General features: G+C 41.4%; 13 protein-coding genes across 13 annotated transcripts; 5 read left to right on the forward strand and 8 right to left on the reverse strand.

The window, feature by feature from the left end:
- Positions 1 to 207: 207 nt before the first annotated feature.
- K450DRAFT_225806 (uncharacterized protein) lies at positions 208 to 4213 on the reverse strand. Its single transcript, XM_051586449.1, has 12 exons — positions 4113 to 4213; positions 3627 to 3829; positions 3398 to 3556; positions 2872 to 3329; positions 2672 to 2805; positions 2163 to 2594; positions 1738 to 2082; positions 1529 to 1663; positions 1169 to 1464; positions 915 to 1095; positions 614 to 847; positions 208 to 543 (listed from the first exon to the last, which is right to left on the reverse strand). Exons 1-12 carry the CDS (start codon positions 4141 to 4143, stop codon positions 311 to 313), a joined length of 2841 nt encoding a protein of 946 aa, XP_051447997.1. The 5' UTR covers positions 4144 to 4213; the 3' UTR covers positions 208 to 310.
- A 108-nt stretch (positions 4214 to 4321) lies between these two features.
- Positions 4322 to 6326, forward strand: K450DRAFT_225812 (uncharacterized protein). Its single transcript, XM_051586450.1, has 6 exons — positions 4322 to 4990; positions 5060 to 5221; positions 5283 to 5396; positions 5465 to 5702; positions 5763 to 5980; positions 6056 to 6326. The coding sequence occupies exons 1-6, from the start codon at positions 4363 to 4365 to the stop codon at positions 6124 to 6126; spliced, it is 1431 nt and encodes a 476-aa protein (XP_051447998.1). The 5' UTR covers positions 4322 to 4362; the 3' UTR covers positions 6127 to 6326.
- On the reverse strand, positions 6042 to 7621 carry K450DRAFT_225815 (uncharacterized protein). The gene is made up of 6 exons (XM_051586451.1): positions 7445 to 7621; positions 7233 to 7371; positions 7035 to 7165; positions 6852 to 6965; positions 6574 to 6771; positions 6042 to 6494 (listed from the first exon to the last, which is right to left on the reverse strand). The coding sequence occupies exons 1-6, from the start codon at positions 7553 to 7555 to the stop codon at positions 6276 to 6278; spliced, it is 912 nt and encodes a 303-aa protein (XP_051447999.1). The 5' UTR covers positions 7556 to 7621; the 3' UTR covers positions 6042 to 6275.
- Positions 7622 to 8485: 864 nt separating this feature from the next.
- K450DRAFT_225824 (uncharacterized protein) lies at positions 8486 to 9713 on the forward strand. Its single transcript, XM_051586452.1, has 7 exons — positions 8486 to 8561; positions 8646 to 8737; positions 8804 to 8900; positions 8959 to 9116; positions 9194 to 9324; positions 9385 to 9453; positions 9514 to 9713. Exons 4-7 carry the CDS (start codon positions 8970 to 8972, stop codon positions 9692 to 9694), a joined length of 528 nt encoding a protein of 175 aa, XP_051448000.1. The 5' UTR covers positions 8486 to 8561; positions 8646 to 8737; positions 8804 to 8900; positions 8959 to 8969; the 3' UTR covers positions 9695 to 9713.
- Positions 9714 to 10004: 291 nt separating this feature from the next.
- K450DRAFT_225828 (uncharacterized protein) lies at positions 10005 to 11102 on the reverse strand. The gene is made up of 4 exons (XM_051586453.1): positions 10877 to 11102; positions 10739 to 10782; positions 10462 to 10658; positions 10005 to 10398 (listed from the first exon to the last, which is right to left on the reverse strand). The coding sequence occupies exons 1-4, from the start codon at positions 11004 to 11006 to the stop codon at positions 10305 to 10307; spliced, it is 465 nt and encodes a 154-aa protein (XP_051448001.1). The 5' UTR covers positions 11007 to 11102; the 3' UTR covers positions 10005 to 10304.
- Positions 11103 to 11130: 28 nt separating this feature from the next.
- Positions 11131 to 13325, forward strand: K450DRAFT_225833 (uncharacterized protein). The gene is made up of 7 exons (XM_051586454.1): positions 11131 to 11461; positions 11551 to 11588; positions 11658 to 12250; positions 12322 to 12696; positions 12767 to 12875; positions 12941 to 13183; positions 13266 to 13325. Exons 1-6 carry the CDS (start codon positions 11161 to 11163, stop codon positions 13181 to 13183), a joined length of 1659 nt encoding a protein of 552 aa, XP_051448002.1. The 5' UTR covers positions 11131 to 11160; the 3' UTR covers positions 13266 to 13325.
- On the reverse strand, positions 13284 to 16861 carry K450DRAFT_225840 (uncharacterized protein). Its single transcript, XM_051586455.1, has 12 exons — positions 16654 to 16861; positions 16468 to 16596; positions 16284 to 16401; positions 15904 to 16218; positions 15663 to 15838; positions 15410 to 15596; positions 15246 to 15326; positions 14929 to 15177; positions 14783 to 14865; positions 14510 to 14701; positions 13797 to 14439; positions 13284 to 13713 (listed from the first exon to the last, which is right to left on the reverse strand). Exons 1-12 carry the CDS (start codon positions 16840 to 16842, stop codon positions 13385 to 13387), a joined length of 2691 nt encoding a protein of 896 aa, XP_051448003.1. The 5' UTR covers positions 16843 to 16861; the 3' UTR covers positions 13284 to 13384.
- Positions 16862 to 17132: 271 nt separating this feature from the next.
- On the reverse strand, positions 17133 to 17939 carry K450DRAFT_225848 (uncharacterized protein). Its single transcript, XM_051586456.1, has 4 exons — positions 17681 to 17939; positions 17551 to 17598; positions 17345 to 17415; positions 17133 to 17185 (listed from the first exon to the last, which is right to left on the reverse strand). Exons 1-4 carry the CDS (start codon positions 17754 to 17756, stop codon positions 17141 to 17143), a joined length of 240 nt encoding a protein of 79 aa, XP_051448004.1. The 5' UTR covers positions 17757 to 17939; the 3' UTR covers positions 17133 to 17140.
- Position 17940: 1 nt separating this feature from the next.
- Positions 17941 to 18755, reverse strand: K450DRAFT_225853 (uncharacterized protein). The gene is made up of 3 exons (XM_051586457.1): positions 18404 to 18755; positions 18243 to 18325; positions 17941 to 18165 (listed from the first exon to the last, which is right to left on the reverse strand). Exons 1-3 carry the CDS (start codon positions 18694 to 18696, stop codon positions 18029 to 18031), a joined length of 513 nt encoding a protein of 170 aa, XP_051448005.1. The 5' UTR covers positions 18697 to 18755; the 3' UTR covers positions 17941 to 18028.
- Positions 18756 to 19763: 1008 nt separating this feature from the next.
- On the forward strand, positions 19764 to 21082 carry K450DRAFT_225857 (uncharacterized protein). Its single transcript, XM_051586458.1, has 6 exons — positions 19764 to 19896; positions 19969 to 20037; positions 20255 to 20320; positions 20401 to 20489; positions 20561 to 20722; positions 20801 to 21082. The coding sequence occupies exons 1-6, from the start codon at positions 19843 to 19845 to the stop codon at positions 20916 to 20918; spliced, it is 558 nt and encodes a 185-aa protein (XP_051448006.1). The 5' UTR covers positions 19764 to 19842; the 3' UTR covers positions 20919 to 21082.
- A 164-nt stretch (positions 21083 to 21246) lies between these two features.
- K450DRAFT_268925 (uncharacterized protein) lies at positions 21247 to 21866 on the reverse strand (the record flags this gene model as incomplete). Its single annotated transcript, XM_051592897.1, has 4 exons — positions 21247 to 21426; positions 21487 to 21601; positions 21700 to 21722; positions 21792 to 21866. The coding sequence occupies 4 exons, from the start codon at positions 21864 to 21866 to the stop codon at positions 21247 to 21249; spliced, it is 393 nt and encodes a 130-aa protein (XP_051448007.1).
- Positions 21826 to 22561, forward strand: K450DRAFT_277881 (uncharacterized protein). Its single transcript, XM_051593274.1, has 2 exons — positions 21826 to 22051; positions 22127 to 22561. The coding sequence occupies exons 1-2, from the start codon at positions 21989 to 21991 to the stop codon at positions 22328 to 22330; spliced, it is 267 nt and encodes an 88-aa protein (XP_051448008.1). The 5' UTR covers positions 21826 to 21988; the 3' UTR covers positions 22331 to 22561.
- K450DRAFT_225868 (uncharacterized protein) lies at positions 22454 to 23925 on the reverse strand. The gene is made up of 5 exons (XM_051586459.1): positions 23721 to 23925; positions 23582 to 23617; positions 23061 to 23417; positions 22798 to 22990; positions 22454 to 22606 (listed from the first exon to the last, which is right to left on the reverse strand). Exons 1-5 carry the CDS (start codon positions 23760 to 23762, stop codon positions 22578 to 22580), a joined length of 657 nt encoding a protein of 218 aa, XP_051448009.1. The 5' UTR covers positions 23763 to 23925; the 3' UTR covers positions 22454 to 22577.
- Positions 23926 to 24017: the final 92 nt, after the last annotated feature.

Here is a 24017-nt window from a genome sequence, read left to right on the forward strand (position 1 = left end):
TACGAAGACAGTTTGACGCACTTAGTATCAAAATAAAAAACATCGGTGCGCTACGCAACCTACAGTTTTCGAATATATTGTGACTTCGAACTCACTATTGACTAAATGATAACCATGGTTTGCAGGCATTGGCAGAAACCCGTTAAGTTAGAAGATCTTTATCATCTCTGGTTTGTGCAAGATTGATAAATGGGGAGAGTTGAACAAATGCGTGCAGTTTTAAAAAAACACAATCTTTTCTCTTTTTTATTATTCTTTAAGAAATGGGTGGGTTGGGGATGGATCATTATAATGGGCTGTATCGTTGTTCTTAAGCAATAGCTCCCAATACTATCTGAGAAACATTTTCGTCTTCACTTCGTACGGCAAGCTCAAATGCCACACCAGTGGCCGGGCTAAATGTCATCCTGCTTCTTGCTAATACCTTGATTCCACCAATAAACATGCCGGACAGAATCAATGTATGTACAGTGTTGGACTTTGGCAATGCAGAGTCTTCTAATGCTTGCATGCCAAGCAGGTCAATGATGGAGTTACATGCAGCTAAAAAGGCAGAAGACGGTAAGTCAATGATGACCAAAAATCCAGATGAATCTATGAACACAACTATTACCTTTCAAACTTGGGGCCTTGTCCTTTTCCAAAGCGAATGTTTCCAAAGCTTCGGTCTCGGCGAGCTGCTCCCATACTTCAGCAAAGTTGGAAATATAAGTGGGCTGGATGTAGTCACCGGTCAGAACATCGATGTCTTCAACTTGGTATTCATCTTCATAGCCCTCTTCATCGGGTTCACCAGTGGTTGGGTCGCAATCCTTAACCACAAACTTAAGAGTATTGGTAAAAGTGGCTGCCAAATATCATCACTGTTAGTCTATATCCCTCATGTCAAAATCATTCTACAATCAACAACTTACCAATGGGGAAATCAGCAGCCAATTTCTGGAAAGCTAGATAAAGCACTCCGGTAACGTTATATTCCAGCTTTGCTGAAGAGATGCTGGCGACTTGTTCCAAGCCACAATCATCAATATCTGGCTGCATCATCATCACAACATCCTCCAACAGTTGGTCATTGAGTGTATTTGTGCAGTTGAACTGTGAAAAAGTCGTTGTGTTAGCGGGTGTCATAACGGATATAATAGGATGACATTGTCATTGGCGTTCTTACCTGGAAGACAATGTGTTCATTGTATGTATGCTTAATGCAATGGACGACATACTCAGTTTCACTTTCAGTAAGTTCAATGGGTTTGCCAGAGCTTTTGAAAAGTGGTCCAAAGCTGGCAAATTCGGGAATAGCAGCCAATTGCTCGGCATAAACTTGCTGCTGGTCATAGCTTGAGCCAATGGCAGGTGAAGCTGGACCAAGTGAATCTGGAGTGGCAGGAGTGCCTGGTGTTCTGGGGTGTTGTTGTGAAGGAACTGCCAAAGATGGCATGGAAGAGATTTCCTGGGTTCGTGCACCTGCGATGATATTATCAGTGATCCGCCAAATGAAGCACGAGCATTCTAAAGAGATACTACTTACGGCGTCGTTCTTCTTCTTCTTGTGCCTTTGAGATCTTTGGTACATTGTGAATGTCGAAGGGTTGCACACTTGCGTTGGTGTTGTTGATGTATTCAACGAGTTGACGTTCTAGAGTAGGGAATGCATAGGTAGAGTCTGACAAAATGACAATGATTTGATTAGAGTACTGACCCCTTGCGTACATTGTGCGTTTATAGTTCTCAACTCACCATCCTTGATGTAACGCTTTGCGCAATCATCGTTATCCATAAGACTCAAGTATAACGTTGCTCTATCGCGAACCTCATCATCCACATCATCTAAGCATCTAGTAAGCAAAATACGGACGCTCTTCTTGACTGAGGTATCCTCTACATTGACACCGAATTTGGCCAGAGCACTAACGGCCGCAGCACGAACAATAGAGTTCTCCAAAATGACTCTGTTGTAGATGTATCGAATGAATTTGGTAGGAGTTGCGGTCTTAGGACCTTCCACACCAAGAACATGCAAAATGCGCACTGAAAGTTTGGTAAACTCGCAGTCCTCAATGAATTCACACAAATGGGCCAGAGCTGTGATGTAAATCAGTAGCATATTAGTATTTCTAGGGTCATAACGTAACACTTGAGTTCTTGTATAAAAACCAACATACCTGTATCTCTGCTGTCTGTGATGTACTTGACAAGATCAAAGATTGCTTCAACGACTGCTCGCTTGAAGTCGTAACCACCTTCGTCACGAAGGATACCACTCAAGAATGTCAGCATAACTCCTTGCTTAGCAGGGAACTTGAGGCATAATGAACGAATGGCCTCAACAACGATGACCTTGAACTCATCAGTAATTTCGCTCATGAAGCCAGAAATTTGCTTCATCAATCGATCAACAGAAGCCTCGTTGCCGGTCTTGAGTAGGGTTGTGATAGCGAAGGTTGCAATGCTGCGGTTCTGATCAGTAATCAAATTCTCCATATCCAAGTTGCAAGGGGAGACAGCGTTGGGCTTTGACATTGCAAGTTTGTTCAAAGTACGAATAGCTGCAAATCGCAAAGTAGGCTTTGGTGATGATAGGAAGAGTTGGAGAACTAAAGTATGGAATAACACAATTTCAGTTGCTGCACATATCATAAATTGAAGAGAGAAATTTGTCTTGTATACTGACCTGAAATGGCAGGATACAATTCCTTAGCAGAAACGTCGTTCATTTCGCAAATGGCACGAGCGGCTTCATAGTTGACCATATCGCTCTTATGTCGAAGGAAAGCTTCAAGCAACTCATACATGCGTCTTGTAGTGCTGTGGACGGTTTCCATTAGTTTTACGCTTACAACAAGATCACCATTTTTGCTGCTGAGTACTAACCTTGGGTCTTCTTCCATAACCTTACAAGCATATCTGATAAGCAAGCATACAGCAGGAGAGTTCTTCAAGATACTATTACCACCGCCGCCCAACAAACCACTACTTTTGTTACCAGCAAATGACTGAATCAATTTTGTGATAGCCATGCGATCGTGCTGGCGGATCAGATACAAGAGGCCAAGAGCATGGTATTGGGTAATGTTGCTAGTTGAGATCACAACTTGTGTTTGATTTTGAGCTCCACCTAGGGATGTCATGTAGTTGGACATGGAGGAAAGACCACCAGAAGATGACTTGACATGGACAGCTTCTTGAACTTCATTAGCCCATCGTCGAACAACATCCTTTGCGACAGCAAAAAGATGGTAAGAGGACACCAAGGCCGCTGAAGAGACAGATGGAGTTTTGTCAACAATAGCAGCCTTTAAGATACGTTCTATACCCTGAATCATAGAGGGCTGAAATGCATAATGAGTGATTAGATAAAGATTATGCCTCAGGCGATGCAAATTTTAAGTGAACATACATCAGTAATTTGGCATAGAGCTCTGATGGCGTTAGCGCGATAACTAGTCTCTTGCTTGGCTTGGATATCCTTCATCAATGATTGAGTGACCATGATAACATCTTCTGCAATATCTGATAGCTCCTTGATCACCAAGTACATCATTTGTCGAAGTGAGGTCTAGGTCCAGCGTTAAAACTAATTAGAACCATTGTCGAGTGCATAAATCGGATCGTCTCTATACGCTTACATCTTTAGACTGGAAAAGCTTCGTGACGTTGAAGAAAAGCTCAGTGGCTTCTTTCGTATTGAAAGGCTCCCCAAGATACAGCAGGTAAATGATTTTGGTGAGAAGTAGTCTACATTTTCGGGCATTGATAGGTGAGTCGTTGAATACACGCGCCTCTTGCAAGACAGTAGTCTTATCAAGATGGTAAAAAAGGCCAATTTCACCTGCATATAGTAGATTAAAGCGTTAGCGCGTGCAGGCACGAAGTAAAAAGCTAGAATGTTTGAACCCGATGACGGCAATCATAGTAGCGTATTGATATTTTCGTTTAGATGTACTCGAAGGTCAGCGCTTGTTCACACATGTTGGGTATGTCTGACCCCAAAATGAGTTGTCGTCTCAGGTGCAGATGAAGTGGCGGGGGGGGGCTTTGTAATTTACAACAAGGACCGAAAGACCGGGAGAATTGGAGGAGAGAGAGAAATGGAATGGGAAAAAAGTAGTTACCGGTATCTTCGTCTCGCTTTCCGTAGCTCATGCTGCTAGTGAACAAAGGTCAAAGATCGACAGAGACGGTTTTCAGATGAACACGTTTCGACCACTTCAGTCCAGCAACATTCAATTCCAACAAACCCAGCGGATCTGGCGCGCCACGTCATCAAATACGAAATTTTGTCACTTAATTCAGCGTTGACGGATTGCTGACTGCCATCCCAAAAAAAAATCAAGCAAGCGTTTATTAGCACACTAAACAACAATGTCGTTCGCTGACCGAGTGTCCGACTTTTCCGAGCGGCTAACTCACTTTCTGAGTCGAAACCAAGATACAGTGAGACTGACCTTAACTGTGGTGGCTACCTCAGCTCTGACTGCAACGAGCATATTGGGATTCCAAGCAGTTCGACGACAAAGAAAAGTTCGATCGATCAAAGAAGAAGTAGCTGCGGCTCCTATTCATTCAACACAGCTCACATCGTTTGGAACTCTACCTTTGAACGAAAACAGCTTTGGCAAAAAATCTTCTCAGGCAGAAGAATTTGAAGAGTCACTCATACACGAGCAGTTATCTCGCAACATTGCATTTCTCGGCGAAGATAACGTCCAAAAGATCAGAAAATCTTTTGTTATCGTTGTGGGTGCTGGCGGTGTCGGTTCATGGGCAGCCTTGATGCTTTTAAGATCAGGAGTTGAGCGAATTCGTATCATTGACTTCGACCAGGTCACACTGAGCAGCTTGAACAGACATGCTGTTGCTACTCAAGCTGATGTCGGTACACCAAAAGTCAAGGCAATTCAAAAACATTTCAAAGAAATCGTGCCACAAGCAAAAATAGATGCAAGAATAGAGCTCTTTTCTGCCGAGAATGCTAGCGAGTTACTAGCAGGTAAGCTGAGAAACACTTGTGAATAGCAAATTTCTTGATGTTCATGCAGCAATAACGGACGTGGTGTAGGCAATCCTGATTATGTTATCGATGCCATTGATAATATTGAAACCAAGGTTGACTTGATTCAGTACTGTTACGAACACAAGCTACCAGTAATGGCTTCAATGGGTGCTGGTGCTAAAGCAGATCCTACTAGGATTCAAATTGCGGATGTGAGCAATACATTTGGTAAGTCAGATTTCTGTAAAATAGTATGCCTTGTCATAGCGGTAATTGATAAAATGTATAGAGGATCCCCTCGCGCGATCTGTGCGAAGGAAATTGAAGAAGCGAGGTATTGTTTCTGGAGTGCCTGTGGTATATTCCACAGAGAAGCCTCATCATGTGAAGCTTTTACCGTTAGGTGAGTGAGATCATCATAAAATATCTGAATATATCGATGCTGTTTTGACTAATGTAAGTCGCCATCAGAGGAGGAAAAGGTTGGAAACGCTGATGACTATGCTGCTCTTCCCGAATTTCGCTCTCGAATTCTACCAGTCTTGGGAACCATTCCCAGTATGTTCGGAATGGCATTGGCCACACATATTATCCTTACCCTTGGTAATTGGCCCAATTTCGAGCCATTGGCTGTAAAGAATCGCGATAGCACATACCACAAGATATATAAGGAATTGCTAGTCAGAGAGGGGGCCCAATTTAATCAGAAGTAAGTCCATTGTTCCTTTCATGATCACGAGATAAGTCTGTTGCTCATATTGTCATCTAGAACGCTTCCATTTGATATCAAAGATGTTGGTTATATTTTTGAAGAGATGTGGTTAGGAAAGAGTATCTTGTCTGGCCCTGCTGATAAGCCCGCGTTAGTCCGCTGGGATAGAAGAAAACCTCTCGGTTTTACAAACGTTATTTGTTTGACAAGAGAAGAGGCCGCCAAGCATGATCAACTTCCAGATGATGTAGATATCGCAGCTCACTATGGAGAAGGTAAGTAATTTGAATAAGTTGAGTTATTGACGATGCTGTGTTATTCATATTGTTGTACCCGTTAGATGTTGCTAGGATGGTCGAAAAGAGATTCAAGCAAGAAAAAATTATCCAGGAATACTGGAAATAATTCGTTATGGAAGTGACGGATATTTATTTCGTCATATAAGAAGACACAGTGTACATTTAGCGCAATAAAATTAAAAAGAAGTAGAAGCAGAAGTGGGGTGAGCATGTCACTATTGTAAAATGTATGTACATATGCTATTGTTGCATGGTATATGTGGAATGTAAATCAGTGCACAATTTGTTGCTTAAGCCAAAATAAAAAGTAAGTGAGGACAGTGCTGATGATGATATAGCGGCTGAAAGAGGGGTAGCCAGGGTCTTCAACTCTAAATTCATTTCTAAAGCGGCTGTTATTTCGTAGCTCCCGCACCCGTTTATAAGTTCGTAGTCTTGATGTTACTGGCAAATCATTGTCAATACGCTGTAGTTGTACCCAATCAAAGTCCTATTCAATAGGATGCGATTAAAACCCTACGTTAAGAGACGCGATAAATCCGAATATGTTCAACATAAAGTTTTCTTACCATTCCACCTTTCCATTGATCATCTTTTCTTTCTACTGATACTCGTACATCCGTGAGACCCCATTCCTTGTCGATAACCAATTTACAAGGTAGAGCCATTACCGCCCAGCCTCTTCCTTGAACTTCGGTCTCTGAAAACCAGCCACGTGGAGATGTAAAAATGGACGAACCGCGGGGAATCACACCAGTGTCATCGACCTTGACGAAAAGCGGGGTAAAGGTCAATGTCGAGAAAAAAGATTGCAAAGTAAAGGGCTAAGCTGAAATCTGTGGCTTACCTGGGGAATAGCTGTGAAGTCCACTTGCTGATTTCTCAAGACAGTATCCCATACGCGAATACGCCATAGCACTCGATACGTTCCCGGGGAGACTGAACGGATAGTAGAGTTTGCCTATCAGAGTGAAAACAAGTTAATGATGACTGGCGGCTCAAAATACAGACAAAGTGACACGATATATACATCCAACCAACAGACTTGTTGCATCATGGCAATGCTACCATATTCGCTCTCACTGGATTCACACTTGCGCCAGTGTATGCCATTCAAATGGGCGATTTCAAAATCATTCGCCACAGATAATTTTAAGGAGGCTAAGATTGTTAGATAAGATTGTTAGACGACTTGCATATGTGTGTGTTCACCGTAATATATTCTTACCTTTTTCTTCATACTTTTGTCTCCATGTCCACTCCCTTTCATATTGATCAGCCTTTTGGATAGAATTGCCATATCGATGGTGGTAAATTTGATGCCAAGCCCAAGAGTCTTGTATAGCTTCGTGAAACACTTGACAGGTCTAATTGTAAAGTAACATTAGGTTTGTCATTAACTATAGCGCTGGAGATGTCGAGTTAGATGAAGATTAGTACCTGCTCTAGTGCGAGTACATCGTCAATATCCAATCGCTTAAAGATATTGATCAAAATTTCTTGAGGCAAATCAGTTATTCGTAGTGCCATCGAAGACGACATGGATTGCATTTGGAAAGACCAACCAGAAACAGGTCACACGAAGTCCACAAATTTTTGATGCTTTGATACCAAAAGCCGTTTGCGAACTTACCGATGTGATACAACGTTTTGAGGATGTATTACACTTTCCTCTTCCTCACCATACACTTAGGAATGATAGTGAAAGTTGTAAAAGTCGAATTTATATACTCCATCGACTTCTTGATTAATAGAGACGACGGTATGGGTTGATGGCGGAGTAACAAGCCCGAATTTCCCAATATGGAAAGCTGATTTTCATGTGCATCTCATTCCTAAGTCTTCCAACGATTTCACAGCCACTGAATTATTGTATATTTTAACATTAAGTTCACTTTGTAAAGCATCGAATGAATCAAAATAAGTTAAGAGAACATGAATTGATGCTACTTAAATATGTCGCGACTATATTTTTGGTTTCCAACATGAAATGGGAAGTTCGAACTTTTGGCTCTTGCACCTGTGAAACGGAGTATATTCAAATTTACGTTTCCGATCTATACCATCGCGAGCAAATTGACAATAGCATATCATATGTACCAGAGAAATTTGAACTAAGCACTGAGTTTAACTTCAACGTTAAAAACGGCGAGGTAATTGTGATCAATATTGGCAAATATTGTGTGTACAAGTCACGCAACATCCATCTAGTTATTTTTGCCTCAGGGCAATAGTTCCTACCGTTGAAGATGCACATGCAATTGGTTTTAATTAAAGCACTAAAGCTCCTACGAGTATATCAATGTATCTATTAGCCCATTATTGACCCTTGTTCTTCGCGCCTTTAATGTTGAAGGACGAGACTTTCAATTCAACCGAATTTTTTGCACTCGCCGGAGTTTGATCTGGCAGCCTCAATTCGAACGATGCTAAAAAAAAAAAGTCGCGTTTGTAGTCGAACATGTCTGACACTTCAGCGGGATGTAGCCCTACAGAGTTCCTGAATCAACTAGAAGATTTCTTGTTCTCGGAAGAACGCGAAACCCATATTCACTCGGTTAGTAATCCGATGAACTATTGCAATAGCTTCCGCAATGCTCACACCATTTCAACTTACAGTCGCGCATTGTATATTTTGAAGATCAAATATTGGCTTCAGAAAGTTTGCGATATCTGCTGGAAAGAGAGTATGAAAATAGCAATGGACTGGAGGAAAACGAAGACATTGAATTCGTACGTTGCAAATATATTCACCCTAAGGAGCGCACATCGCTAACATGAACTCTCCATATAAATCAGAAATTTTCAGCAGTAGCTTTGAAGGAGATAGATCATCGAATACAGAAGAAGGGAGAAAAGATTTTGCAGTTGGGCCTGGTTGGCATTGCACGACGAGGTAACTACCTAGATGACGGTTCGTACTTCTCACATTTGCTTACACATCTCAATTGTAGAAGACTTGGATATGAATGTCGAAAATGAATCTTTAAGTAGCAAATTGGACTGGATTGAGAATACTATCAGAGCTCAAAAAAAGGAACTATCCAAAGCAAAGCACTACATGACAAGTGTGCGACAAGAACTAGCGAATGACAATATTGACGGCTTTGAGGTATCTAGTTTTTAATATAGCATGTATATGATTTCTTCCGGATACTTATACCATTCGTGTTCCTCTTCTCCCTGCAGGAAATATACAAGACAATGAACGTTATGGTTGAGTTGATATCAGATGTCATCTTGAGCAAGGAGCTGCACAGATTTGATGTATTCGAAAAATATATGGAAACGCTAACAACGTCGTTAACATTGAAACTGAGGTAGGAAACTACAACATAAACATTGGATAACAATCGTGATCTAAGCATGCATGATTCCAGTGTATTGGATGCTACCATTCATCTGAAAACATACGATAAAGACACAGTGCGGGCACTACAAGTCATCAGGTATGAATGAAACAGTCAATATCGAGGGCTGGACGCAAACTGATCATTTCAATACTGCAGATCATCGTTGGAAACACAGCACAGTGAAATTAAAGCAAAGATAGATGAGATTGAAAGTAAGATGGAGGCATATCATTCACAGGGACCAGATTTTAAAGAGATAGCTATTGCATACGCCCAAGTGATTTCCAAGATCAAAGATACAAAAGAACATATAGCACGAATAAACAATCCATACTGAAAGAAACAATCTACTCCCATTTCCCTTCCTCCTTGTCCTTTGTTATTGTTATTGTTTGCCTTTTTATTCCATTTCGATGTGATGAGTAACAATTGGTATACTGAGAGTAATTGATCGCTTTTCGTCCACTGTAACGTTCTTCTTTGGGCTATATCTTAGTGCGTCAGAGATGAAACACGAAAGTGGCGGACACACACACGATTATAACATCCAGACTGCGTAAAGTAAAGCAGAGTACAAGTCCGCAGTAGTAAGAACGGATTGCTTTCTGCACTGACCTTTAACTCATGACATAATCGATTATATGATTTTGTGGATTTCCAGTCATGTATCTGTTTCATCTTGAACCTCAAACGGATACTTAGAAAGATTAAATTTGTTTTTATTTTGGTTGTTCAAACCAAATCCAGATTCATCGTAAAATTTGGTGAATAAACTTCTCTCTTGAAATGGCTCCCGATCGTACAGGCAAAAGTGAATAACAAAGTAATTGTTTAGAAGAATATGAAAGCGTAGTACCACCGGTCAATTGGCACTAAGAAACGAAAGTGAATAGCTGATATCGCAGTTTTCAAATGCAAAATGACAGATTTGTCAGTAATAGATTTTGTTAATAGTGGTACTGATCACGGGAGAAGTTCGGATCTTGAACGAATGGAGCCAAGACCTTGCTACCCGTTTGTAAAAGTGGATGACCAGCAACACTATTAACCATAGTCAGTAACACAGGAGAGTATTCACAATTTAAGCGGCTTCAATGAACTTACACTTGTAGAAAGCGTTCCAGACCTTCCCTACGTTGTTCAATAACATCATCGGTGAATCGATTTGTAAAGACCTTGCCAGGCAATGGAGGAATGTTGACACGCGAGGATTCTCGTTCTAGTACATCACGGAACCACTCAAAATCGCTGTAGCGCCTTCGTACAGACGATTGCTTAAGCTTAAAAGCCGGGATATTTGTCTAGATATCAAAATGTCAGATATAACGTATACCAAGTTTGCCAAGTACATGACTTGTGAGCTAGGAGCTGGAATATTTACCCGCACAACGATTTCATAGTCAGTATACATCTTGCGTCCAAACCCTAGAGTAGATAATAGATTCAATAGTGTGAGCTTTCTTGCCCACTAGGGTATCGTAACAGCTATCTTGCGCAGCGATAACGCATCTGTGCATACCGTGGGTCTGAGGATTTTTGACCTCAATTTCTAGAAAGTTTTCAGGGATTCCATAACGCTCCTCGTCTGTTTGCTCGCGGGCACCGAGACGAGATGTGGATTCGAACGCACGGAAACCGTGAGTGGACATTAGTGAAAAAGAATAAAAGATGCTAAAAATGAGGTTCGTCTAAGTTATCGACCTCGTGACTTTGCGCAAACCGGTGCTGAGATGAGTGAGTCCGCCCAGTCCGGCTAACTGGCTTGACGGCCAAAATTTTTTTTTTATTTCAGATCGATTGTGAATGCTCATTGCGAGTTTACGCAGGATATCTTTGAACTATTGTCCAAGACTGCTGCAAAGAGCTCGTTATACTATGTCTTCTACCGAAAATGGCCAGACCGAGATCGACGTCTCACAGTATAATACTGTGACAGAAGGCAAAGCTACTATTTTGTTTCCAAAGAACAACGAAGTTTTCTACAACCCAGTCCAAGAGTTCAACCGTGACATGTCAATAGCTGCCATTACAACATGGAGCGAAATTTACTTCCAAGAACAGCGCGAGAGACTCGAGCGCAAGAGAGCAAATAAGGCAAAGAAAGGTATACTGAATTACCGATCAATTCCTTTTATCACTACTATTGTTTGGATTGTTATGCCTACTACGAGACTAATTCTTCATACTTCCTAGCTGCTGAAACCGGTCAAGAAGCCTCGGTTGATGACAAGGTGGGTTAAACATTCTTTTCTATTGTTCTTTTAAAGTAATTGCGGAAAATTAACGTTGATCATATATAGCCACATCATTCTTTGAGCAGATCAGACTTCACCATCTTGGAGGCCTTAGCCGCAACTGGGCTTCGATCAGTTCGTTACGCAAAGGAGATTCCCAATGTAAAGCGGATTGTTGCTAATGATTTATTGGAAGACGCTGTTCTTTCAATCAAACGCAACACAAAGTTTAACGAAATCAGCGAAGATTTATTACACGCCAATCAAGGAGACGCTTTAGGTGTGATGTACAACGCAAGAGGTGCGGCAGAAAAGTTTGATGTCATTGATCTGGATCCTTATGGAACTGCTGCTCCATTCATTGATGGTGCTGTGCAGGCCGTAACTTCAGGCGGTTTGCTGTGTGTTACTTGCACTGATCTGGCTGTTTTGACTGGATCAATGTATCCTGAAACCTGCTTTTCAAAATATGGCGGTATGCCTTTGAGAGGCATGTACTGTCACGAAATGGCCTTAAGACTGGTTCTCAACACTATTCAAACCTCAGCAGCAAGATATGGCCGGTACATTGAACCTCTGGCGTCCTGCAGCATCGATTTTTACGTCAGACTCTTCATTAGAGTTTACGACTCACCAGCCGAAGTTAAGAAATCTGCAAGGTAAGGCATAATGGCCAGTGAAAAGATTGATGGATAGACAAGGGTACTGAATGTAATTGTTCTTTAAAAAGTAAAATCGGCATGGTATACGATTGCAATGGCTGCAATGCTTTCGTTACGCAACCTCTGTCGAAGCTCCATGTGAAAGATAACGGTGCATCCAGATACACACCTGGAACAGGGCCCACGGTCAACACCAACTGTGAAAACTGTCAGCAAAACCACCGCATCGGAGGGCCTACATGGGTTGCGCCTATTCACAATAAGGATTTTGTTTCCAAGATGCTGCAACACGTCAACGATCACGAGGAAAAGTTTGGAACATCCGACAGAATGAAGGGTATGCTGTCAGTCATAAACGAGGAGTTAGACCAACCCTTCTATTGGACACTTGGTAACTTGTGCGGAACGCTGCACTGTAACTCTATCCCGATGGTCGATTTATGGTAAGTAAAGGATACTGTAATGTATAGCAGAGCTTACTTGTTTTAAAAATGTTGTTGTTCAATTATTCAGCTCTGCTATTCTCAATGCCGGTTACAAGTTTTCATCTACTCATTGTCAACCAGAAGGAATTAAGACAGACGCACCAGCGTCCGTTATGTGGGATATCATGAAGGGATGGGTAAGGACGATCCATTTTCGCTTTATCTATGGTTGCATTTGATTTAGGTTCGATTTCAATTTTAGGTGAAGAAGTATCCTGTTACCATGAAAAATATTGGAGAACTTAGTCCCGCGCGTAAAATTTTAGCGCAACCAGCAAAGTTTGAAGCTGACTTCACTCGTCACCAGGATGCTATACCCCCTTCTCGACATATTAAGCTGGTGAGATACCAGGTTAACCCTACACCCAACTGGGGACCGAAAGCTAGAGCTGGAAAGCCAAAGAAGGAGGCAAAACCCCAGGAGAGCAAGAAGAGAAAGCTGTAGGTAACTATTTTTCAAAAGTTGCATAAAATGATGGAATTATGATTTCTCATCCTCCTTGCTTGGTTGCTTTTCTGTTGAGCAGACAAGGTGATGATACAGCAATCGATGAGGTGCCCACCAACAAAAAATAGAGAATTGTAATTATAAAAAACTTGCAATATAATAAAAGTGAATTATGTGATCTGGATGAATTTATTGTGATTATGCTTTGCGGATAAAGTCTATAAGACAGAGACCATAATGTATTTGTTCTGATAGACGAGTGAACTCTTTTTGGTGTGATTGAAGGATGTTTTGGAGTCTATCTTGGATTGAACCTGGGTTGGCAACAATGATATCACCATGGACATTCAAGAAAGCACTGATCCATGCTTGCACCAGTTCAAAATCTCGTCGTGTTCGAAGCTGATATTCCATTGCTTCGAGGAAATAGTTTAGCAGAGTAAGTTCGCTATCCAAAGTCATGGATCGTATTTCAAAGTCGATTCCTGAAGGATTCAATGTCTTCATATAATCGATGAAACTAGAAACTGCAGAGGAAAAATCAAAGTTAAAATGGATCCCGAAAACATTAATATTATTCTCCATTTCGATTAGCCAATCAAGTACTTACAGTCACCACTGTCATGTCCAGCACGTAGAAGTCTAGTAAATTCAGTCTCGTGCTGATAATCACTTGAAAAGTTGCTCTTGAAATGGCTGTCGTCCTCAGTCATTGGGACCTTTTCAGGGGCGACAAACTTGGATACTACACCAGGCAATGTAGGCAAGAAGAATGGTGCCTTTTCGGGTGCTTTAGGTGCTTCCTTTGATTTGTTGCGTAGTTTGATTGTCTCGAGATTAAGAAGGTTCTGCCACTTGGAGCGAGGCAACAGGGACAATGTAATCATATCATCTGCAAGCTGCTCAGTTTTTGAATCGATATCATCATCTTCATCGGCACCAGTATCGACTTCAACCTCGACTCCTTCATCCAAACCAGAGGCAGTGGGGAGAGACACCAACTCGGCGACCTCATCGTCTGTGATAGATCGCAAAGATACATTGCTGAATTGGGTCTTATTAGCCCATAGGAAAATGCCTACGTTGTCGACGTGTGTTGTGGCCAAAAAGTCGCCAGTGGGCGAGAAAGTGACGCTTGTTGCTACATCGTCTACCTTGAATACATCGACCAAGTTGCCAGTCGGCAAATCCCAAGTTCGGACAGTTGCATCCAAAGATGCAGACACGATCCATCGTCCGTCAGAACTGAAAGTCTATTGAGCAGATGAGAAGGATGAATAGCCTGTCACCGATCATATTGTATCAGAAAAAAAAATCGCTCACCATATCAGTAATGCGATTTCTATGTCCCCAGAATTCTCTTACAACACGCTGGGTCTCGATGTCGATAACTCGGATACCCAAATCGTCACAAGCGACTGCAAGTAAGTCACTATTTCGCTGAAACTCCATAGTAACAACTGGTGATTCCAAAGCAATGGTGTGAAGGAGTGTTGCGGCATTGAAATCCCAAATCTGTAGTCAAATGATCACGCGTTAGTGCTTATTTCAGTATGATCGTGATGGTCACTGCGACAGTACATCTCACTACAGTACCTTAATGGTTCTATCTACGGAGGCTGTAATCAAATATCGGTTGAGATTATCTCCAACAACACCTGTAACAGCTTTCTTATGGCCTAGCGTGAGAAGCAGTCAGTAACATGCAAACCTGCATTTCGAGCAATTTGACCATAGCATACCTGATTCTCCGCCAAAAGTTTTGCGGTACAGTCCAGACTGCATATTGAACATGTCCACGGAGCCACTTGCGCATCCTACAAAGCCAAAGTTACCGCAGCTACTAATTGCTACAGCCTTTGCTGCACTGGTATCCTTAGTCTGCATCACATGCTTGCCAAGGGCCTTGTTCTTGTAAGACCACGAACGAGCGCCATTGTCGTTCAAATGACAAGTCAAAATATTATCCCACTCTTTCTGTTTGCGCTCAGCTGAAGTAAGGCCATATAGGTTCAGTACTTTTGCCCTTTCAGATAATGATGGGATATGATGAACTTACATGCAGCAAATTGTGTAATCTGAGGAAGCTTCAATTCGTCTATCTTCAGGTTGTAATTTTTAGCCTTTTTGGCCAAAGCACCTAAGTATATCAAACATTGTTAGTATCCGGGACTGATTACGATAGCTTACCCGTCACAACTGACATATGCATATGCTTCCTACCTTGTGATAACTCTACAGTCTGGGCATCCTTTATGGTTGAGAATGCTCTAAGTGATCGATCCCGTCCAGAACTCAAGATGAAGTGACCGTCCTGACCATAATAACGAATTCGAGATGGTGGTGAATGATGTCCAGAACGAGATTTGAGAAGTCTAGGAGTACCATCCAAATTATCAAAGATCCATTGCTAAAGAAAATTCCGGCATTAGATTGTGAATAAGCCGCACTCTACATATATAGCCGGCATGCCTACCTTAACAGCATTATCAGATCCACACGACACCAATATGGGTTGCGAATTCAAAAATTGAAGACAAGAGATACTTGCGTCGTGAGCACCTTTCATGACATGAACTAATGTCCGTTTCTCCAGATCCCATAAGGCGATATCGCCATGCATATTCGCTGTTGCCATGACATGCTGCCCATCTGAAAGTGATGCATAATTAGCAATCCTGCCCTTTCAAAGTCATGTAAAGGAAAAGATGAGTTACCGGTTCTGAAAGAAATGGCAGTGACCCGATCATCCTGCCGTACGGTATCTATCTTTTCGTCCATTTTGATGTTGTGAAGTATGACAGTTCCGTTGAGTAAGCCAATGGCAACGACATCCACAACAGGGGTTTGTGCAAGGCAGGTGATGGGAGATTCAAAGGATTTAAAAGCGTAAATCAACTGATTTGTTCTCATATTCCATATTTGCATAGTTCCTTGGGTACTGGATACCAAAACTTTGTTCAGATATGTGCTGGGATGTAAAATTGCTGACGCTGTGAAGTCCTCGCCAAATTCAACCTGTGTATATAATTCTATTTCCGGAGAGATATGAGCAATCCGTATTTTCCAATGATATGTAACAAGAAATCTACTTTACCTAGTGTTTTATAATCCCACATTCTGAGGACATTGTCGTCGCACAGCCCAAGAATATGTCCACCAAATATAACCAGTTGTAGGATCACAAATTCAGAATCACTTGTGATTCTACCGATCTAGAATAAAGACTTTTAGCCCTTTTGTTTCCCCCATAATGACCATCGATTTATGTGCTAATTTACCTCCTTGGCTCGCTTGTATATGATCAAAGAGCTGCCACAGGCGGCAAAGGTAATGTTGTTCATTGTGGCGATCGCAGTGAGGGGGGCGGATGCCTGAGGTCCAACAAGTAGTAGATTCATCTTCTTCAACTGCTCCAAAAGTTACTAACTGCTTTTTTCGAGTAAATGCATGCAAAGTCAACTTACGTTATAGATTTGAAAGTTTTTACCAACGCAGGTAGTCATGAAGAAATCTTGACCACGAGCATCAAATGCTGCGGGGACATCGTTCGTGATATATCCAATAGCTCTAAAAGGATGGAATATCTTTGGCTTTACGGCCAGAGACTTGCTTTCTTGCTCGAAACGTCGCTTCTTTGTCGTTTCAGAAACCATTGCTGAGTGAATGAGCTTGTCACCGAGGAACAAAAAATTAAAATCTGAATGGCTCAATTCAGCCACCGAGGCAAAACCGTCACAATTTCCAAATGTGAGGCACTCCAAACCCCACCACGTTCTATTGGCATCCCATTTCATCCCATATCGGTCAAAGAAAGTATTTTTACTGTTTCAATGTATGAACATAAACATTGGATAATTACAAAGAGTAGACAGTGTATATGGAAGGGTGACGATTTGAAAACTTTCAGTCAAACCGAGTCTGAACAAGAGGCATAGATTGTATTCCTCGCCTTTATGCGGCACCCACAAGGATGTTGTTGATAGGAATGTGAATCAACTAAATAAGGTATGAACATGTTAGTGCCATGAATGAAAGATCTGATTTCCATAGACTTGATATTGGTTGACATCCAATCAACGCCAAATCACCGGAAGATTTGCGTTCTAACTGAACGGAGCGTTTACCAACACGACCCCGTCATCACCAGTAACGTACCTTAACAATGAATCCAAGAGCACCGAGGGCAGCAAATCCCATACCAACAGCTTGGCAGATTCTGAGGAATTCTGTTGAAGTAAGCAATGAGTTAGTATCGACGAAATAGCATATTACTAAGATCCAGTTTCCATCTGGTCAACCAAACCGATGGATCGATCTTGAGTTGATACACCAGCTTGTGCGCTAGCGGATATTGATCTTACCTCGCTGATCGGGCTTAGTGCAACGGTTGACGAACTGCATTCCATCCTCTGTAAATTGGTGGGAGATAAGATTTGAGTACAGGATAGATCAAACATACTTTCATCTGTACAGGATTGTTTCTATACTCACTGAAGAAGTTCTTGGGGGCATCAACGAACTCTTGAATTTGTTCCTTGATGGAATCGTTAGTGCTTGAAGAGCTCATGGTGAAGTGAAGAGGAAAAAGGTGCGGGAAATGGAGATGAGGAAACGGTCGCGAATTGTGGACGTGGACAGCTCAGACCAATCAGCGGCAAACAGAGTGGGCCAATCATATTTTAGTATTTCATTCCCTCTCATTATCACAATCAGCCAAATGTCGATATAACTCCGCCTCTAAGCATCAATTGTTATCCAACTGCGAGTAATTAATGGTGACTTATACAGCCAGCTATATAAAGTTCTGTATTCTAATTGAATTATCTATATTTCAAGAATCTAATTTTTTTTGTTCTTTTCTTCTACCAGATGCACATTGGCTTTGGATGTCCAGAGTTCATAGCCCTTTTTGGCTACCAATCGCCTCTGTGTCCTGCAAGACTTGCAAGTGATAGCAGTTCCTTTATGCGGTCGAGCTATACAAGTGATAATGGTGGTCAGATTAAGACAAACGGATCAAATGGTGCAAAGATAACATGTAACTAGAGCATACATTTGACTCGCACATCAGAAGTGACGGATGGTATCAAAACATTGTCGCACTTTTTGCAAATTGATCGCTTAACGTTGGGATCTCTACAGATATAAAAAAATGCATTAGTTATCATCGCATCGCTTTCTGGTTGATATCGTCTAATTGTTTGAGATATTTACAGGCGAAGCACCAATTTTTTGCTGATATTTTTCATGGTGTTACAGTAATACCGAGATAGAGGAGCTAAGGCTGGCTCATCGGTCTTATTGATTATAGCTGAATTGTCTCTGCTTGCTACGTCGTGAGTATTTGGTGCTTGCTGGGTATTTGACGAATCCGCAGTTTGAGAATCTACTGGTAGACTGGATAATAAAATGGCAGCTTGGTGAAGAAAATTCATATGTTGGTATATTTGTAGATTGTCTGCTATAGCATTCTTTGCCCTCGCACTGGGATCAGACTTCTTTGGCATTGATTTGCTTTTTTTTTTTGGCAATGAAGGTGAAAGGCAATCCACGCGAAATCTGGACAATTCGACAATGTCCAAAAAAAAAAATCGCTGTTTAAAATGCCACAGCTCATTGCCCTTGATGGTTCAAATTGCTGCATTTTTATACCAAGGAATTACTTCACCTTTTTACGTCAAGCTTTGCATTGCCTTATAAACTGTTGTGCTTATTTATTTTTTTAGATATTTACGTGTGCCTTTTTCGTTGTTTGCGCTTTGCATTGATATGCAACTTTCGATTGTTCAAGAGAGAAATTACACATCAAAGCACATCGCTGAAGATTTATGCTTCACAGTAAGGAGACCGTTCTGCGGTCTGAAAGGCACCGAGATAGTATATGTAAAAGAGATTTCAAATTACTCCTGAACAACTCGACAGATGTGGCACCAAGCGACGCCAAATGCACAGATATGTAACTGGCATCAAACCACATAAATTATGATTTTTTTCTTCTCACCAGTATATGTTGCAAGATAACGTAGACATGATTTTGTCTTGCTCGCAGCTGTTGGTTAACATGGCGTTGTCCTTCGGTTCGTATTCATACGTAACCGTAAGTACAACCTGATATGTCTTATGATCTTAGAATAAGATGTGAATTCAAACACCTTACGTACCAACAATATAGCAACTATAGGCTTCCTTTCCAGGTGCTAACCAATGAAAATTAGTTTAAAGTGTCAATGATCTGCCGAGGTAAATGAAACTTGCATCAATCCCGATCTACCTTCTTTGGGTACGTATATGTTTTGGTCTATGCCTATTACTTTCATCACATTGACCTAGTCTCCTTATCTTCACTCCAAATACGTTTTCTGTTTGATCGAAAAAATCATTATTTGAAGCACATTCTTTTCCCTTTATCGACACAAAGAACATTGTATCATTTCCAAATCTCTTTGAAAAAAAAAATGTAATGAATTGACCATGAGTTGATTGGCCAAAATACATTAATTTTGTCATCAAATTTAGGTCGTCGTTTCGATTTTGTGCGACATGCCACAGAGTGCCTCAGCACCGTTTGCAGTCGCTCCAGCACAAACCTCTGTAATTTTTTTTCTCCATTCAACAGCAGCTTTTTCCACTTTGCTTTCTTTGTTTACGCATTAATGGCGAGCATCATTCAATCGCTTCTTGAATGGCTTCGCAGCCTGTTCTTCAAGGTAGACAACAATCACCGTTTCATTTGTCGTCAAACCTGCTTTTTACCATCTATACTTACCTTCGTCCGCTAGACTGAAATGGAGCTGACACTAGTCGGTTTGCAAAACAGCGGAAAAACCACACTTGTCAACGTCATTGCAGTATGTATTCTCATTGAAAACTAATTCATTTCAGTGGCATTGCCAGATGGGATAAGTGCTTTTCACGATAGTCGTATGGTGCTCACGCAGTACGCTATCACTCAGCTGACTTGACGGCTCCGGTTATAGTTGCACTATGCCTTACTCTAACAGCTTGCTATAGAATGATATGACTTCATGCACAAAGTTTTTTTACTCACACTTTCTTCTTTCATAGTCGGGACAATTCATCGAGGATTCAATCCCCACTGTTGGCTTTAACATGCGCAAGGTCACAAAAGGCGTAAGTGCTTGCATGATAACACTAATCTCATCCACTGAGCTTGAGCCATTCCTGTTCTCACAAACCGTTTTATTGAACAGTCTGTTACCCTTAAGCTATGGGATATCGGTGGTCAACCACGTTTCCGTTCCATGTGGGAGAGATACTGTAGAGGAGTAAATGCCATTGTGTAAGGATCCAATTATTGGCTAATATTTCACATTTGATATCGTGTAACCAACAAGCCTTGCTATCTATCAGGTTTGTTGTGGATGCGGCAGATCATGACAAGATAGATGCAGCACGGACAGAGTTGAAGAGCTTATTGGAGAAACCCCAGCTTTCCAACATTCCAGTCCTAGTTCTTGGTAACAAGAATGATTTGCCTACCGCTTTGAATGTGGATGAATTGATTGATATTCTGTAAGTTTCTCAAAGTTCTTTAACCGGTTGTTTATGACCTCCGATGAGTGTATCATTAACATACCTGCGTTTCAAAAGAAACTTGAAGACGATTACCAACCGAGAAGTGTCGTGTTACTCTATTTCTGCCAAAAATCAAGTCAATATCGACATTACATTGCAGTGGTTGATTAAGAAGGGAAAAGGTCAAAAATAATGCCCCCCTAATTGGTCGTACCCCATTTTCCTTTCAAGTGCTGCTTGTTTAACGTCGTTGCTCTTTTTCGCTGCTTAATACGAACATCCCCACAGCCCGTTTTATAATTTTGGACCAAACACTTCATTTATTCTAATGCTTATCGAGTTGCCCACACTCAATACCCACTGCCTTTCCTTTCTTCCGATCTTCCTTTCTTTCTTTTCACTTCTTACTACCATGTTCTTTTAATTACATTTTGCATTTTTCAACCTGCCACTGGCATAGCTTCAATACAGTATGCGACTTGCTCAGGCTTTTAGAATATATTTTGATATCGTCTTTATTACTATCGATATAGCGAACAGTATTTTTTGAAAGCTGCCAAAACATCTCCCGTTCTGTTTGGTATAGGTCCTGTTGCCAAAGCGGTAGGGAAGTTTTCAGGTTGCTCGATCCAAACGTGGTGAGTAACATCATTCTGCTCCAGGACGGCGGCTAGAGATTTGAGAGATTGCTCGTCCTTGGTCTTATATATTGAAAAGTTAGAGGTGTGCAAGAAAACAGCATCGCAAAATGAATACAGTACCTCCAATACTACTTTCCGCATATTTTCCAAATCCTGTAAATATGCTTGCGTATTGCTCTCGTGTCGGGATCTTTCCAAGACTGCTACGCTGACATGGCATCCTTGAGATATCACGCTACGAATATGATTTAAGGTGTTTAGGGTAGTTCAAATTCTATAGTTCCCCCGAGGAACAGTTGATGACTTCTCGCTTTTAGCAAATTAAATATTTACCTGCCAGTCTTCCAGCCCAAAGACTAGGACGTATCATAGCAGAGTCAGCCCACAGCTTTTCTCAGTTACTGTTATAAACTTTTTGTTCTCACCTTTGAAAGATCTTTTCTAACGACAATATACATTGTGAGAGGCTCCATTGCCTTGGTGGCAGCTGCTGATGCCATGGTAACTTGATCTAGAGGAATGTGAAGGAAAGCGACACGTGTGACTGTCTGGAAGTCGACCTCAAAATCAATCGCGTCTCAAGACAAATTTCTACCCTGCTTTTAATACAACAGAAAACACGATGAAAACGGTAGAGGACGCCATCATTAGTGAAACGCAAGCTCTCGTTGAGAACATTAAAAAAGTAAGCATGTTTTTAAGTGGTAGCCGTATGCTAGTACCAAATTTTCTGATCATTAAAATGGCCATGAATCGTCAGATGAACCAATTAGTGGCAGAGACGAACGACGCCGAAGTAGTAGCATTGATCGACAAGTTACGAATACTGGAAAAGAAAATGTCACTTGTATTTACCTTCTTTAAGGCATCTCTGTATTCACTCAATATGTGGCAGCAGGAGGGTCAGTACGTATCCTCTAACGCTATGGACGAAGATACCAATCGACCCGCTATTCAGCTATAAGCAAAATTATATTCCTTTGCTGTCAGGCACTGCTTGACATTGTGCTTCTTATTCCGCAATTCGACGTTTAACCAAGTTGAATTATGCTATCGCCTACGCTTGTACTTGTACACTCTATGTAAATATTCTACCAAACTCCATATAATTAAAAGTCACTGGAAACAAAACAAAAACTTTCAATCATAAGTGCAAAGTAAATCTTTTTCTATTAACACAGAATTGCGCGGTAACAAAAACAATTGTCTGTCTAAGAGTTCCACAGCATAAACACATTCTCTTTAAACGGAGTCTAACAAAAAAATGAAAAAAAAGTGATTATGTTAGTATTATGCGCTAGATTCCCTATTCAGTGGCCGTACCAAACATGTAGTCTGCATGCATAGCTACTAGCCCATGATATACAAGTAGTCTACACAGGTAGGTTCACCGAGATTTTTATCCCTCACTGTGAGTAAGCAAATACATACCAGAGATGAGCTTGTTAAGCTTGGTAACCTTGCTGGCGACAGAGAGGTCAATGGTCTTGTCACCGAATTCAACAGTCAAACCACCGAGAATGGCGGGCTTAACCTTGTTGGTGATAATCAACTTCTTGCCTTCAGCAACGGTACCCTTGCTAAGAGCATCAGCAACCTTGTTGAGAGTGGCCTTGTCGAGTTCCTAATAGCATTACAAAGGTTAGAGAATCAAGAAACATAAAGCTTCTTCACGAAAAGAAACACGTCATTACCTTGGCGGATGTAATGACAACGTTGAGCTCGTTTCTGTGAGCGCTCATGAGCTCTTGGTAGGCAGCGATGACCTTTTGGGTCTCGGCAAGACGACCGTTCTCAGCGAGAGTCTCGAAAAGGTTGGAGGTGATCTTAGAGTACTTTCCAGACTTCATGAGTTGCTGAACACCTTGCTTCTTGGTGGAGCGGTTGAGGGTAGGGTTCTCGAGAAGAGTTTGGACGCTCTTGTCCTTGGCAACAACGCTTGAGACTTGCTTGAGTTCCTTCTCAACGGTATCGAGAACATTCTCCTTAGCAGCAGCAGTGTAAAGAGCTGTGGCATAACGACCGTCCAATCCGAACAAAGTCAAAGGAGCCTAAAGAAAAATCAATGAACGAATGCAATCAGTCAAAGGAACTTAATGCTGGCGTAAAAAAGGTTGGTTTGCGACATCGCTAAAGTCTTTGAAGATTTTAGGCTTCACGTTTTCGAGCTGTAGCTTATGCCGTAAACACTCGCAAATTGAGAATGGAATTATACCTTGATGTGAGGGGCGGTAGCATAGCTGCGAGCCATCTGTTTGTGCAATGAAAAAAGAAATGGAGTCAGCATGTTGATAATGTGACGAGTGTACATGAAATGTCGAAGTTGAGGTCGAGAGGGCTGCTAGGCTTCATACCTTGGGGGCTGCAAAGGCCATACGGGTGAGCTGGGACGCCATACTGGAAAACTTTACAAAGGAACGAAACTTGCTAGCTCTCGTAAACAAAAGGCGCCTGGAGATGCTGACGTCGACATTTTCCAAAAGGACGACCCAAATGGCCAATCAAATTTTTCACGGCTCTCTTTAATTTTTTTTGGGCTGCCGCGTTGCAAATACTGGCACCGACTGAGATCTGTAGTATTTAGCAGAGTTCGAAATTTGTTGCGCTTTACATGTAGAGAGTAACTTGTTAAGAAAATACAATATTAAGCT

The sequence above is a fragment of the Umbelopsis ramanniana genome (genome assembly GCF_025399195.1).
Source record: "Umbelopsis ramanniana AG unplaced genomic scaffold K450scaffold_7, whole genome shotgun sequence".
NCBI lineage: Eukaryota > Fungi > Mucoromycota > Umbelopsidomycetes > Umbelopsidales > Umbelopsidaceae > Umbelopsis > Umbelopsis ramanniana.

Bases quoted from the DNA above. Each gene is read 5' to 3' on its own strand.
- K450DRAFT_225806 (XM_051586449.1), bottom strand. From the start codon at position 4,143: ATGAGCTACGGAAAGCGAGACGAAGATACCG. The intron at 3,330-3,397 runs GTATGTTCACTT...TATGCATTTCAG, and splicing joins CTCTATGCCAAATTACTGAT to CCCTCTATGATTCAGGGTAT. The intron at 1,465-1,528 runs GTAAGTAGTATC...ATATCATCGCAG, and splicing joins AGAAGAAGAAGAACGACGCC to GTGCACGAACCCAGGAAATC.
- K450DRAFT_225812 (XM_051586450.1), top strand. From the start codon at position 4,363: ATGTCGTTCGCTGACCGAGTGTCCGACTTTTCCGAGCGGCTAACTCAC. The intron at 4,991-5,059 runs GTAAGCTGAGAA...GACGTGGTGTAG, and splicing joins TGCTAGCGAGTTACTAGCAG to GCAATCCTGATTATGTTATC. The intron at 5,703-5,762 runs GTAAGTCCATTG...ATTGTCATCTAG, and splicing joins GGGGCCCAATTTAATCAGAA to AACGCTTCCATTTGATATCA.
- K450DRAFT_225815 (XM_051586451.1), bottom strand. From the start codon at position 7,555: ATGCAATCCATGTCGTCTTCGATGGCACTACGAATAACTGATTTGCCT. The intron at 7,372-7,444 runs GTACTAATCTTC...CTTTACAATTAG, and splicing joins ATGTACTCGCACTAGAGCAG to ACCTGTCAAGTGTTTCACGA. The intron at 7,166-7,232 runs GTAAGAATATAT...TAACAATCTTAG, and splicing joins ACAAAAGTATGAAGAAAAAG to CCTCCTTAAAATTATCTGTG.
- K450DRAFT_225824 (XM_051586452.1), top strand. From the start codon at position 8,970: ATGAATGTCGAAAATGAATCTTTAAGTAGCAAATTGGACTGGATTGAG. The intron at 9,117-9,193 runs GTATCTAGTTTT...TTCTCCCTGCAG, and splicing joins ACAATATTGACGGCTTTGAG to GAAATATACAAGACAATGAA. The intron at 9,454-9,513 runs GTATGAATGAAA...TCAATACTGCAG, and splicing joins CGGGCACTACAAGTCATCAG to ATCATCGTTGGAAACACAGC.
- K450DRAFT_225828 (XM_051586453.1), bottom strand. From the start codon at position 11,006: ATGTCCACTCACGGTTTCCGTGCGTTCGAATCCACATCTCGTCTCGGT. The intron at 10,783-10,876 runs GTATGCACAGAT...TATCTACTCTAG, and splicing joins CAAAAATCCTCAGACCCACG to GGTTTGGACGCAAGATGTAT. The intron at 10,399-10,461 runs GTAAGTTCATTG...TATGGTTAATAG, and splicing joins CTGGAACGCTTTCTACAAGT to TGTTGCTGGTCATCCACTTT.
- K450DRAFT_225833 (XM_051586454.1), top strand. From the start codon at position 11,161: ATGCTCATTGCGAGTTTACGCAGGATATCTTTGAACTATTGTCCAAGA. The intron at 11,589-11,657 runs GTGGGTTAAACA...GATCATATATAG, and splicing joins AAGCCTCGGTTGATGACAAG to CCACATCATTCTTTGAGCAG. The intron at 12,251-12,321 runs GTAAGGCATAAT...TTCTTTAAAAAG, and splicing joins GAAGTTAAGAAATCTGCAAG to TAAAATCGGCATGGTATACG.
- K450DRAFT_225840 (XM_051586455.1), bottom strand. From the start codon at position 16,842: ATGGTTTCTGAAACGACAAAGAAGCGACGTTTCGAGCAAGAAAGCAAG. The intron at 15,327-15,409 runs GTAGGAAGCATA...TGATATACTTAG, and splicing joins GACTGTAGAGTTATCACAAG to GTGCTTTGGCCAAAAAGGCT. The intron at 14,702-14,782 runs GTACTGTAGTGA...ATTTGACTACAG, and splicing joins CCGTAGATAGAACCATTAAG to ATTTGGGATTTCAATGCCGC.
- K450DRAFT_225848 (XM_051586456.1), bottom strand. From the start codon at position 17,756: ATGAGCTCTTCAAGCACTAACGATTCCATCAAGGAACAAATTCAAGAG. The intron at 17,599-17,680 runs GTGAGTATAGAA...ACCAATTTACAG, and splicing joins TGCCCCCAAGAACTTCTTCA to AGGATGGAATGCAGTTCGTC. The intron at 17,186-17,344 runs GTACGTTACTGG...TACCTTATTTAG, and splicing joins CTCTTGGATTCATTGTTAAG to TTGATTCACATTCCTATCAA.
- K450DRAFT_225853 (XM_051586457.1), bottom strand. From the start codon at position 18,696: ATGCCAAAGAAGTCTGATCCCAGTGCGAGGGCAAAGAATGCTATAGCA. The intron at 18,326-18,403 runs GTAAATATCTCA...TTATATCTGTAG, and splicing joins AAAAAATTGGTGCTTCGCCT to AGATCCCAACGTTAAGCGAT. The intron at 18,166-18,242 runs GTATGCTCTAGT...TCACTTGTATAG, and splicing joins TTCTGATGTGCGAGTCAAAT to CTCGACCGCATAAAGGAACT.
- K450DRAFT_225857 (XM_051586458.1), top strand. From the start codon at position 19,843: ATGGCGAGCATCATTCAATCGCTTCTTGAATGGCTTCGCAGCCTGTTC. The intron at 20,038-20,254 runs GTATGTATTCTC...CTTCTTTCATAG, and splicing joins CACTTGTCAACGTCATTGCA to TCGGGACAATTCATCGAGGA. The intron at 20,321-20,400 runs GTAAGTGCTTGC...TTTATTGAACAG, and splicing joins TGCGCAAGGTCACAAAAGGC to TCTGTTACCCTTAAGCTATG.
- K450DRAFT_277881 (XM_051593274.1), top strand. From the start codon at position 21,989: ATGAAAACGGTAGAGGACGCCATCATTAGTGAAACGCAAGCTCTCGTT. The intron at 22,052-22,126 runs GTAAGCATGTTT...ATGAATCGTCAG, and splicing joins TCGTTGAGAACATTAAAAAA to ATGAACCAATTAGTGGCAGA.
- K450DRAFT_225868 (XM_051586459.1), bottom strand. From the start codon at position 23,762: ATGGCGTCCCAGCTCACCCGTATGGCCTTTGCAGCCCCCAAG. The intron at 23,418-23,581 runs GTATAATTCCAT...ATTTTTCTTTAG, and splicing joins CTACCGCCCCTCACATCAAG to GCTCCTTTGACTTTGTTCGG. The intron at 22,607-22,797 runs GTATGTATTTGC...CTCCGTTTAAAG, and splicing joins GCTTAACAAGCTCATCTCTG to AGAATGTGTTTATGCTGTGG.